General features: G+C 36.7%; 1 protein-coding gene across 1 annotated transcript; it reads left to right on the top strand.

Annotated features, from left to right (window-relative positions):
- Window positions 1-10,593: 10,593 nt before the first annotated feature.
- Window positions 10,594-13,463, top strand: LOC144549918 (uncharacterized). Its single transcript, XM_078298482.1, has 7 exons — window positions 10,594-11,193; window positions 11,515-11,655; window positions 11,927-12,056; window positions 12,333-12,435; window positions 12,582-12,682; window positions 13,039-13,132; window positions 13,236-13,463. Exons 1-7 carry the CDS (start codon window positions 10,594-10,596, stop codon window positions 13,261-13,263), a joined length of 1,197 nt encoding a protein of 398 aa, XP_078154608.1. The 3' UTR covers window positions 13,264-13,463.
- Window positions 13,464-13,506: the final 43 nt, after the last annotated feature.

The raw sequence follows: 13,506 nt of genomic DNA, 5'->3' as shown, positions 1-13,506 counted from the left end.
CTCTCCAGGATGTGAGTTGTCTCTGGGGACTGCCTATTACTGGACAGGCTGTGATGGGTGTGGAGTACGGGGACTTCACACGGTTAGTTGAAGACCTGTTGGGCCCAAATCTGATGAAGGAAAGGACCCTCAAGAGGTTGAAGGGTCTATCGAAGAATGATATTAGTATTCCTTATTTGTGTGCGGCATTCAAGTGAGCTTTATTTTTAATAGTAATTATTTGATTGTAGTTTTCATACTCTGTACTAAAAATTAAATCGTACTTATAGAGGAAAATTGCGAGAAAATGCACCTTTGGAGATGATTGATCGGTGGACAAGGGCTTACATCATGGAGTTGTTTTCTTGTTGGTTGTTCCCAGATTCCTCTGGGAACACCGTCCCTGCTTGTATGCTGGGGTGGTTGAAGGACTTGGCAGACCCTCCACAAATGAATTGGGGTGCGGCGGTCTTGGCGTGTCTGTATCGAGGTTTATGTACTGCGTGCCGGGTATAAATTATTTTCTCTTCTTATTGTAATATTAATAATTATTTTTTGTTATTGTATTAAAAATAACTACAAATTATTGAAAATAGGTCGAAAAGAAAAATATCTACGGTCCGATTGGTCTCCTTCAGCATTGGTCGTGGACAAGATTTCCATTTGGTCGTCCGCAACCACGAGATCTCGGTTGGGCTCCAGACTGGGGTAGGCCGGATGAGGAGACATGTCCTACGTATGCTCAGAGATTCTGCTCTAGAAAGACCTATGTCGCAACTCTGCACGGCAAGCCTTCAGGAGTTTAGTTTTTCAGAACTCAGTTCGAGCAGATAACTCTAGATCGACATGTCGAGTGGAGGCCATATGATTTTCGCGTCGAGGTTTTTGAAGAAGATGAAGAGCCTCACTCGTTCTTAACAAAGCTTCCTTCGATCTGTAGACGCGAGCGACAATACTGGTTTGCTCAGGTGCGAGTTATTCTTTTTTATTTCTCTAGCTTAAAAAATTGTAGTTTAGAATATTCACTTGGACTATGAAATGATTTGCAGGTACCGCTTGTTTATTACCAAGTTGTTGAGCATCATTACCCTGGACAAGTAATGAGACAGTTTGGTATGGCTTAGTATTTTCCAATCCCGGATCCTATCACAGAGGATACCTGGTATGAGTGTCACAAGGATCTGTGCACTACGGTGATGAAGGATTGGAGGACGGAGCACGCCCTGCATGTCCAGCGACTGGAGGCTATGAGTCCGGACGACATGGTTCCCGACATATTTCAGAGTTATGCTTTCGAGGAGTACGACCAGCAATACCGCCAGTGGTATCAGGAAAATTGTGCATTTAAGGTGTACATGTTTGGTCAGATCTCAGAGATCAATGGGAAACCACTTCATACACTACACGACGCAACATCTACTCAGTACGGCTTCATCCCCAGCGCTGGTCCGGCTGCACAGATTGTAAGTTTATTTTATTAATAACCTACAAGTGATCATCTCTTGACTCACAATTTAGAATATTGATCAAATGGTTTATTCACAGGTACTCATGAACATCAAGCAAGTTCTGAGAAATGCAAAATATGGGATCACAAGAGGTTGGAAGAAGATGGGGAAGATTATGTTGTGTATGTCTGCACACCCGGTGGTCGTTGCTGGGTACAACGACCAGCTAGACAAGATCCTGAGGCTAGCGGATCTTCCAAAATATGAGGATTTGGCGTATATGGATGATGTAGATTCTACAGAGCCGATGAGCACACCAGAGCCGAATTTTTTAGAGATCTTGTCTGCACTGACACCTGAGGCAGCATTTCAGCGATTTGGAAACGATGTGGTACGTGTATTTTTATAATAACTTACTTATTGAGTCTTCAAAACTTCATTTATTAACCATTTTTTTCAGCAAGATATGCCGTGGTTTAATGAGGAGACTCAACAGACTCAGCAGGATTTTGAGTTGGACTTGGGTTCTCAGTACGGAACCGCATACACTCAGGATTACCCCTCTCCTTAGTTTTACACACAGGATGAGCCACTTCCTGTGGTGCAGAGTGCACCAGTGTACCAGACTGAGACAGGTCGACCTCTGCAGGACTTTGTAGAGGCTGCTGCAGCTTCTATTTTCGGTCATGAGGAGGTTTTGTTTGGACAGATACCAGAGGAGACTCCACCACAGCCACAGCGGCAGTATACACCTGCTTTCAATTTCTTAGGTTCGGAGATTGAGGAAGAAGATAACTCAGAAGAGGGTGACCAAAGAGCGGTTTATTTCTTTTGCCAGAAATACCGTAAACTTTTGATAGAGCTGTGGTAGAGCCGAATTTTTTAGAGATCTTGTCTGCACTAACCAAAGAGCGGTTTATTTCTTTTGCCAGAAATACCGTAAACTGCGGTTTTCAGCAGAAATACTATTCACCGATCTCGTGAATATTAAACAACAAACCGTAAACCGAGAAAGAGAGAAAATATAATTAACGAACTGATCAGACAATCCGATAACACGTGAATTAGTAATTTTTCTCTTTCATCTCACCCCTCTATTTATAGGCATTTGAGGAGGTTCGTCAATGACCAAAATACCCCTCAAGTTCGGCCTATTTACCAAAATGCCATGCCACCTTTCATGCCACCTTTCATTCCATGCCACCTTAGGGTGTAGAAGCATGTAGAAGAGTGTGGAAGGTGGTGTGTCATGATTAGTAAAAGGCTTTATAAATTGGGCTTTGACTTTGGGCTTTTAATTTTAATTAAGGCTTTGATTATTTTTGGGCTTTAAACCCATAATTCAAATCCATAATTAACAATTAAAATCCAAATCAAATATATATATAATTGTCATGTACAATTATATTTCTTTTCGGTTGTTGTTCGGTAACTTTTATACAACGTAACGTGTACGTTTATAAATTAACCTTTGTTTCTGCTTGTCTTCTTATATGACATTTATAATTTAATTATAACACGTATAATTAATTATAACCATCTTACTATTGATCATAACCAATTTATAATCAATCAAAATAAGATTCTCCGATTAACTCCTATATGGTGTGACCCAATAGGATCTGTGTTATGTTGGTAAATAGAGTTAAAACTGTTTTAACTTCTATAATCATGAGCAGTATCTGGCAGTATACATCATGACCATCCAATTACACAGATAATGCTGTACTGTACAATATCACGATCCAGTAAACTATTTACTTGTGTCCGTTCTTCTGTCTCATAGCTATCAGATTAGTTTCAGGGTAGATGTGTGTCATCCTTGCTAACTGAATCTTTTCTTGATCTTGAGTAGATTATCAAATATAATTACTCTTGTAATTATACCGCTAGTAGATAATCTTACTCTATCAAGGGGCCCAGTGATGCTATAGCTCGTATAAAATACGAGGGACAAATAGTATTCTTGGTAAACTATCACTTCCTCAGCTAAGCTATACATATGGAAAAGCTACCGTTATGACATCTTTTTTACGGACAGCGTTAGATAACAATCACACATACATATTTCTCAGTGGAAACGATAAATACCTCATACTGTAGAACCTGACACTGAATGAAAACATAAATGACACGAACACAATTCTATTTAATGTTTCATTCGGGGTCTGTCAAATACCATGTTCCTAGAACATGTATCTATGTGATTAAAATGACATCTCGTGTCAGGTGGTTTGTAAAACTTAACCATCTTTTAATCCACATACTAACCTTATCGCGGTAATTAGTGTTCCTGCTAATTACCTTGGTCAGTGACTTTTTAAGAGTATATATCATCTATATTATGGAGTTTCACAATTTCAGTCATGAACTCGAAATGATCCATGAATTCAATAATACTCAAGGCAACAAAATGATATATAAATAAGCATTCAATTCATGAACAAAGCTTTATGATAATTTATCGTATTATTGACTTCTAGATTATTACAAACTAACACTTTATGTAGTTATTCAGACTGTTATTTTACTGTTTGGTTTGTTATTCAGACTGTTATTTTGTTATTTTACTGTTTGGTTTGTTATTCAGATTGTTATTTTGTTAGTTTCACTTATTCTGACTTTTATGTGGTTTATGTTTGTCTTTTATTTACGTCTGTCATACACACCACCGACTTCAAACAAAACATGAGTACATCATTCAAACTAATCAATTCGACTTTATGTTCACAATAAAAATTAAAATACACATAAGTTGTCCGACAATACAAAACAAAATACATAACATAAGTTGAACGATCCAAATTATTGTTCCAAATTATTGAGTATTTCCTCTCGCATCCCTTCTTCTTCTCACATTCCTCTCGAGAGTTTCTCTGCTGGTTTGGTGACCCCTTCGTCATCCTTCCAATACATCCATCCACATTTGGATGCGGTTGTGCCGTCTCCTACCCAACTTCACCATCCGCTGCTCTGGAACTAAGACATCTCTTTCGTGTGCCGGCCAATCACATTGATTGCCATACACATGAAATTCACCACTCCATGTGTCGATGAGTGTTTGAATGTTGTAATAGTAATTGACGAAGTTATTTGAATCCAAGTTCCTATAATGTTAACACATTAGTAAGTAATGTCATCCCTACACTCAAGTTTTGAAATTAAATAAAACATAATTTTACCTTAAACGACACACCGCCATGACATGAACACATGGTATTCCGACCATCTGAGGCTTCTAGCACAGACATTCCACCTCATGGTCGTTCTTCACAATTACCTTGTACCTGCAGTCACTAGATGTGTGCACCCATCTGCCATTCTCCATGTCAAAATTAATCTTTTCGCCATGTGAGGTCACCATAAATTCTCCATGATGGCCGAATGCAAGCATTGACATTTTTTTAACCTTCTCAATGTGCTTATTCAGCTTCTTATGTACGCAAATGGAAAAAAACTGACCTGCTGCTTGCAACTGCACAGCCTTCTCTCTTCTTTCAACAAACCAATTGACACACTTGTAGAACGTCTCCTCAATGATTACGGCAACTGGTAACCTACGAAAATTAAAAATTATAATTAAATGAAGAAAACAATAATAAAAAATAAGAGGATTACAAAATACAAACCTGCGAGAAGTTCTGAAGACATTGTTGAGCGATTCAAAACCATTGCTAGTCATTATCCCAACGAGATCCATCATCCATAGCTTGATACACCTTCCATGGCTTAGACATTTCTTCCTCGTCATTTTCATTATATTTGCCACATGTATCCAAATAAGCCAACCAAGCGGAATTTCGCCTCCCAATTGAATCAAGTCCTTCTTGCAATCTTCTTCTTTTCTTCTTTTTAACCATAACCTTGAAAAAAGTGGAAGCAATCTTATCCTTAATGTGCTTTCCAAAATTCTCAAACACATGTTGAGAGCAGTAGCGGTGAGCACACTCCCCTTTCTCCTCACACCAACCCAAATCATCTTTAATAAACACTTTTTTATGCCCTTGTGTCGGTCAGATACAACACACATGTATCTGTTTCGCCCAATTACAAACTCCCGCACCCACTTCATGAACCATCCCCAATTCTCAAAATCCTCATTCTCTACCAATCCAAATGCTAATGGGATTAACTGGTTCTTTGCATCATATCCGGTTACAATTAACAACTTACCATTGTATCTGCCAGACAAGAAACAAGCATTGATACTGATGATAGGTCTGAGGTGACCGACTGCGGCAATACATGGTCCCCATGCCCATGCTGCTCTCATGAAAAAACAACACCCTGCCTTACTGGTTGGCTTTGAAACAATTTTATATTGGGTTCCCGGATTTGTCATTTTTATTGCCTCCAACAAAGGGACAATCAGCCCGTAAGACCCCTCCCAACTACCAAAGGCCCGAGCAATTGCTAACTCTCTACCACGCCATAATTTATTGTACTTTGCAACGATGCCCTCGTACCTTTCAGCGCATAAGTCAGCGACTGCACGGATCAAAATATCAGCATTTTTTTTCCAATGACAATTTTATACAGTTGGCGACCATAGTAGACGTCAACTGTGCATGATCTAACCTGGATGCTGATGCATGGTATGTGTGTTTAGCCACATTCTTCGTGATGGCCCAAGTATTACCAAAGCATGTAGCCCTCACAACCAACACCCACCTGCACCGGGCGCTAACACACTTGTACCTCAGCCTGGTGGTATCGCTGTGTGTATTTTTTATCTCCCTATTTTTTTTGATGTGCCAGTGGTTAATTGTATCTTTCATCTTATCCTTACTGTCATACGTCATCCTCTCAGACAATTGATGTCTTTCTCCCTTTTAATTTACAAAAGAAACAACAAAAATTGAACAACATCAATTTAATAACAACAATTTAATAATTGAATTAAATTAAAATTAAATTAAAATTAAATATAAATTAACAAATATACGTCACATGTCGCAAAAAAAGAGCTATCGGCCTCTTCAAACCCTGATGTGTCATTAAATTCCTCAAACGGATGTCTTTCCCCATGACCCAATAAAGGCCACTTCCGCCTACCGAGCACAGGAATACCAGTATCCTCATCACTGTGATCTGATACCCCACCGTTCCCATTATCATCCCAATTAGCCTCTGCCTCCCTTTCTTCAGGATCCTCGTCCATATTGTCAGCATAATAAAGCCGTTCCGGGGTTTCAGATCGGTCCCTTACAGATTGGACTCGGGTAGATGACGAGGATGGAATCGGAGATCGACCCCTGTCAGATTGGACCCTACTTGGGCCCACTACAGATGGCGCCCGACTAGGACCCGCTACATATGGGACCTGACTAGGACCCGCTACAGATTGCTCAAGCCCCAAACCCTGAGTCAACTGCAACAATTGTCTGGTGTTCTGTCTGGAATTCTGTCTAGGGATTTGTCTGGGGTTGGCCACCATGTATAACTCTAGGAACTTGAAAGGAGTGGTCATATTCATTGTCATTTCCACATATAACCCCCAACTGCTATTGTCTTGTACCGGAAACTGTTGGAACCATGTTTGGTTGCCTTGACCAATATTGATTCTTGCGAAAATTACCAGTTCATAATTACAGTGGTCAATACCGAGTTGTTGGTAGACTTTCCTATTTATACCTCTAAAATCCAAACCTCTATCAATATTGAACATTTTCGGTATTTGGTGGCTATAATAAGCTCCATTTGGTCCTTGTAATACTTCACCACCAAAATAACAAGCAATTCCAATTATAATTGGTTGAAATAACCAATGGACAAACCTAATAATTAAAAAATTACACTAAATTAAAAATCTGCAAAATATAATTTTTTTGAAAAAAAAAGGGGATGAAATTGTAAAAATACTTCTTCTGCTGCTGCCTCTCTGTTGTTGCCTTCTGAATGAATAAGGAAGCCTTCTGGTTGCATTTATAGCAGTATAATACGAACTCTAACCCAGGGTGCGAACGGGTCAGCGCGCGGACCCGTTACGCGTGCGGATCAGTCTGCGTATCCAGGGAGAGTGCGGATCGGTCCGCATATTGGGTTAGAGTTCGGCTTTGAGATCCGTGCGCGGATTGGATTAGAGTTCGTGGCGGAATCTTAATTCCGAATTAACGGATGGTATTTAATTAATTCCAATTTATTCGGGTGGCAACTAAAAAAACGGCACAAAACAGTGAGCTAATTTAATTCTACAATTAATATTAATATATACGGCCAAAGTTTTAAAGAAATAACGTATCACAATATTTGTTTTCAATTTCATAACACTGAACTGATAACTATTAACTCATTTAATTATACATATATTTCCAACTTCCAATAATTATACATATATTTCCAACTTCCAATAACACTGAACTATCGATCATGTCAGCGGAATGGATTAACGATTGATATTTGATATGATGGAGCATCAAAGTTGTACGGTTCTCTTTGTTGATGTCAAAAAATAATTTCTTATTTATCATTAAATTGATAGATTATACAATATAAGACATTTATAAGTCCAGATGTTCCACGTTTCATCAAACGCTAAATAGTGATGCTCAAAATATTGTCAAACTATTTGTATGTAAATTTATTTGATTACTTAGTAACTGGTTTTGTTTATTTGGCTTTTTTTTTTTTACAAAACAGAAATTTTTATTGAGCATCGCTATTTATTGAGTAACCGGTTTTGAATATATTTCTTTAAAAATAGATGAAATACAATATAATTTGATTTATTAGAAAGACTGCGACAAATAATCCGGATCAACATTTTTCAGGCTAGATTTTTCGCCGCTGTGAGAAAAATTAACATATTTCTTTTTGTGTTATTGAAAAAAAAATAAAAAAAAAATAGTTGGATTCTAAGTTATTACCGGTTTAAAAGTCACTTGTAGGTAAATATAGAAAATATTGTCATCCTTCTAGTACATTTAATTTCTAAAAATTTATATCTATTTTTGAAAAAACAAAAACTTTAAGTTATTTAATGATTGTTATTCAAAACAAAAACTTTAAATTATTTTGGCACGAGTAGTAATGTAGTATAGAGGTTTTGTGCATTTCATCTCGGACCGAATTGATCTGAATTATGATCAGATTATCCTAATCTGAACTCAAAATTTGAGTTTCTTAAGTTTAGATTAGACTGTCCAATCTACATTGGCACAAATATTGAAAAGGGTATTGTGCATTCCATCTTAAATGGATTCCTTGATTCTAATTGAATGGTCCAGATCTAAACTCAAATATTATGTTTCCTCAGAAGATGCGGCCTTGATTTTTTTTTATAAACCATAATTAAGAAAATCATTTTTACTGAACCAGTATGATTACTTTTTTTTTTTAGGAAAACCATAAAGACTGAATAGGCTATTTGGTCTGGAAATTTTACTTTTTTTGGAACTGAATAGCCTATTTGGTCCCATGCTATTTCACAGTTTTTTGTGGCAGCGTTCATAGAAAATCTGGAAAATACCTAGAATGAGTAAGCCATTCAGTCCCCTTTATATTCGTCTCACTTACCCTTCCGATATCTTGGTTTATCTTGTTATTTTGGTTTATCCTCCCCGCATTGTTCACTATAAATTGCACCCAATTAATATATTTCATTGCAAGTTGAACCAACAAACATACAATTAGGATGTAATATATATTAAGATTCAAAGAGCATGCACCTATTATAGTTAGGCAGTAAAAATTGACCATCAATTCTGGGTGGATAACAAAAAAATGCTTCATCTTTGTACGACATTGGCACACCATCATTAAATGTCGGACAAGGATGCTGCAATCATCGTTTAATAAAGGGAATAAACGTTTTTCACTCCTTCATTACATCTTGAATTATAATATGATCCTCCATTTCAGCCATATCATCTTCCCCGACAACCGGGTCACCAAGGTCAGAGTTTGTGTTATATCCCGAAATTTTAAATCAGATTAATCTGCTAAATTAAAAATTTCGCTCAAATTAAACTTTATTTAATTAAACGATCATTTAGATTATACCTGATTAAATTAAAATGAAACTAAAGGTTTCGAGATATAATCGAGTTATGAAATTAATACATATTGAATTAAGATTTAAAACTAAACTATAAGATTTATAAATTAGTTCTAATTTTTCGAAAGGTTCGTAATTTAAAAATTAGATATGATTCCCGTTAGATTATTGAAAATATGGTTATTTTAAATTAACATGTATTAGTGATTAAATAAAGTGAGTTCTAAAATTTGAAATGTAAGTATACGAATTATTCATAATTCGTACGAATAAATTATAAGATTTACAAACTCGTTTATTAGGGAATTATAGAGATTTAATTAGATATATTTGTATATATAAATTGATATCAAATTATTCGGATCCTAAATTAGATATATGCAGGTTTGTTTGTTTAATTATTATTATATATCATCATGATCATGATTATTAGTTGACATTTAGAGTTGTAAAAAATAAAATAGAATAAGACCGTTATATATATATATATATAGAGAGAGAGAGATGTTGGCTAAGATCAAAGTGGTAGTTCCTGAGCTTTGGTGCTACCAATTTGTTTTTTAATTTTTAAAGTTCAAAACGTCGATTCGAACCGTTCAAGTTGTTCTCCATATTAAATTATGCTTGGAGACCAAATTTTATATTTTTCTGAATTTTTTTATTATTTATTAAGCCACTTTGAAAATTGCTGATCCAACGGTGACTTAACAAAACAGTAAAATCAGAAGCCACCGTTGGATCAGCTATTTTCAAAGTGGCTTAATAAATAGTAAACAAATTCAGAAAAATGTAAAATTTGGTCTCCAAGCACAATTTAATATGGAGAATAACTTGAACGGTTCGGATCGACGTTTTGAACTTTAAAAATTAAAAAACGAATTGGTAGCACCAAAGCTCAGGAACTACCACTTTGATCTTAGCCAACCTCTATATATCTCCTCTATATTATGCATCTTAAATTGAGTAGGCTGTCCTGAAACTCCAACGGTCGAGATTGATTTATATAAAATCGCATCAGATCTGAACCCTCCAGCTAAATAATCTGCCAACTTTGATTAAATACATCATTTATATATGTAGAAGTCTACATTTAGTTCTAATTGAACCCGCTACATGGATAGCATACGTATTACCACACTTATTTTCGCTATTTCTAATTGAACCCGCGACATGGATAGCATACGTATTACCACACTTATTTTCGCTCTACACCGTTTCTTCACAAAGCCGTCCCCTTCCCGTCCCTTTCTTCATAAAAAAAACCTAATCGGAGTTCCTGAAGGAGCCGTACTGCTATTTCGCTGGAAGTTCTCTCTCGCGAATCTCCTTTCTTCTCCCGCCACCGCAAAACCTAAGATCGGCACAACGAAGAGATCTCTCGCGATTTTTCTCTCTTCCCGTAAATTCAACTCTCTCTGCGGACTCCATGGCTGCTTCTTAGATCCTCCAGCGACTCCTCCTCCGGCGAATCATCTCGGAGGCACCACCACAAGCACTTTGATTTCTCCTTCGGCGAATCATCTTGGACTGCGCACCGGTTCAACGGCCGTGCTGCTCCGGTACGCCACGGCCCACGTGGAGGGCTTTCTGTCGCCTTCCCAATTGGAGAGGTTCTTTATCACGCAGTTCGGCCACGGGCAGTCAAATCCCACGTACTTCCTTGAGGCTGTTTCCAACGGGACATCTCCAGTCGTTAAGCGGTATGTGCTGAGGAAGAAGCCGTCAGGTGTTATTCTCCAGTCCGCCTATGCAGTGGAGAGGGAGTATCAGGTAAGCTCTCTCTCTCTCTCTGTCTCTCTTTTCTTCTTCTAATTTTCTTCAATTAAGAATGTGATTTTGCCAAAGCTCCATATTTTGGTTAATTGATGAGCATTAAGTAAATGTTTTCTTTAAAATAGGCAAATCATAGTGAATTCAGTAACATCTAATTGATTCCAGTTGTGAATATTTCATGAATATATTCCCATGAAAAGAATTTATTCCCAATTGTTGAATCCTGTGATAGATAGTTACCCCGTCTGTTATTCAAATCTGACATTGTTATGATTTATGAAAGATGTTTTTATGTATATCATATGTTGGTTGTAACAGGTTCTCAAAGCATTAGGCGATCACACGGATGTACCTGTCCCTAAAGTGTTTTGCCTCTGCCATGATTCCAGCATAATTGGAACCCCATTTTATATTATGGAGTATCTAGAAGGAAGGATCTATGCAGATAACATATTAGCGGTAATTATTGTTTCCTTGATTAATCCACATGGCAGTACTGTTTCACTGAATTATCATAAAAGATTCTGAGCGAGATTTTTATCCATTTAATTCCAATTTGGGATAGTCTGGTATAAAACATTTCCTTCTTCAGACTAATAAAAGATGTAGACAAGAGTTAACTTTATACAAAAAAGAAAGAAAGAACCAAACAGGAAGGTTAAATAAAGGTACCATTGTTATTGTTTTCATTTGATGTTCTTTTTGTTAAACTATATTTGACATGTAACAGGGAGTGGAACCAGAGAAAAGAAGGGTTATATATCTTGGTGCAGCGAGAGCATTAGCTGTTTTACATCAAGTTGATGTCGATTCGATAGGTTTGCAAAAATACGGCAGAAGAGAATTCCTGCAAGAGACAAGTAATTTTCAGTATTTTATTATTTTATAACTATAACTTTCAGGGCAGAGGTTGAAATGTTAAGATTTGAGGAATAGTTTTTGACTGATTTTTCGTTGCTGGATTTGGTTATGCTAATTTTTGCACGATGAAGAGAATTGGGAGGTTTATGCTATTGCTAAGCGTATGTTTGAGCTTATTAGTCTATGTAAGTAATCTAACAATACTTGAGATAATACGATAGTTAGGGTTCTTTTGATCAATCAATTTCATTTTATTGCTGTTAGATTGCCTGTAGCTCCAATACTTGCCCCTCCAATCTCGAGGCAAAGTGTGGTGATGATTATTCAGACGATTGGAAAGGTGAATTCTTCCCTGATATTCCCAAAATCAAGTATGAGGTAATAAATTTTCTGATTTTACCATTGATCATTATTGTTTCTACCACAATTCAAATTGGAGTATGATTAGATGATATCCTGTTATCACTATATTCTTAATTCCGTTGTGCGAAAAAGTTCCCTTAAGTTGACTCCCTTTTATGCAGGATTATTAATTCCAATTGTACACAAATCAGGGTCGTACTAGCAAAAACCCACTTGCTTACAAGGGGTACGGTGCTAAGTAATTCTTGGAAAGAAAATGAAGGTACTCTTTACAATGTTATATATCTGCATATGCACAATAAAAAAATATTTTCTTCAATTTGAGCTTCTCATGTTGTTTGTATCATATTGTTGATGTTATTATGGTAGGACTGATTTAGGTTTAGTGTAGCATTCTGGTACACTTTTCGAGGCTCTGGTGCCGATCCTTTCGGTGTGCCTACTAAGTCATGGTCATGGGAGGACGACACCAATTCTGTTGCTTATATTTTAGTGTGTTTTGTGACAGAAACTTTATAATATTAATGCATTTTTTGTGGATACTTTGAAAATCACCTACTCATCTGACACCAAAGTGTGATACTAAATTTTTTTTTTTTATTTGTGAAAATGGTGCAGTGAGAGCACAATTTGAGTTTATAAATAAGCTTGGGGTCAATAAGTGGTGCTTCCATGATAGAGACATTGCTCTTGATGCCAATACCCTTTCGGTGTATGCTTGTCTATATAGCTTTTTAATCTTTTACAATTTGTTGTGTAACCCATATATATATATATATAGTTGGCTCTCATTTAATATTTGATTACACTGGCAGGAAACAAATGCGAACTTGGATCAAGTAGTTGAGCTAGCAAAGGAACTTCAGGATATTTTCTTTCTTGTGTCCTTGTACAAGATTCACCTTTCCAGTTTGGCATTTATTTTGTGCACACTTAATGGTACCGATGCATGTGTTTTCTTGTTCTTACTAATTGTGATATGTATGTGATAAAACTATGGCATATATATTTTCTTTGAGCTGTGTGCTTACTTCATGCTATAATGATGCATGCACTTCTCTTTTATAATAATGATGATGATGATGA

This window comes from Carex rostrata, unplaced genomic scaffold (genome assembly GCF_964058835.1).
Source record: "Carex rostrata unplaced genomic scaffold, lpCarRost1.2 SCAFFOLD_42, whole genome shotgun sequence".
Taxonomy (NCBI): Eukaryota; Viridiplantae; Streptophyta; class Magnoliopsida; order Poales; family Cyperaceae; genus Carex; species Carex rostrata.
This window is presented reverse-complemented; position numbering and strand designations above follow the sequence as displayed.

Bases quoted from the DNA above. Each gene is read 5' to 3' on its own strand.
- LOC144549918 (XM_078298482.1), top strand. From the start codon at position 10,594: ATGGATAGCATACGTATTACCACACTTATTTTCGCTCTACACCGTTTC. The intron at 12,057-12,332 runs GTAATTTTCAGT...GATTGCCTGTAG, and splicing joins AGAATTCCTGCAAGAGACAA to CTCCAATACTTGCCCCTCCA. The intron at 12,683-13,038 runs GTACTCTTTACA...AAAATGGTGCAG, and splicing joins TTCTTGGAAAGAAAATGAAG to TGAGAGCACAATTTGAGTTT.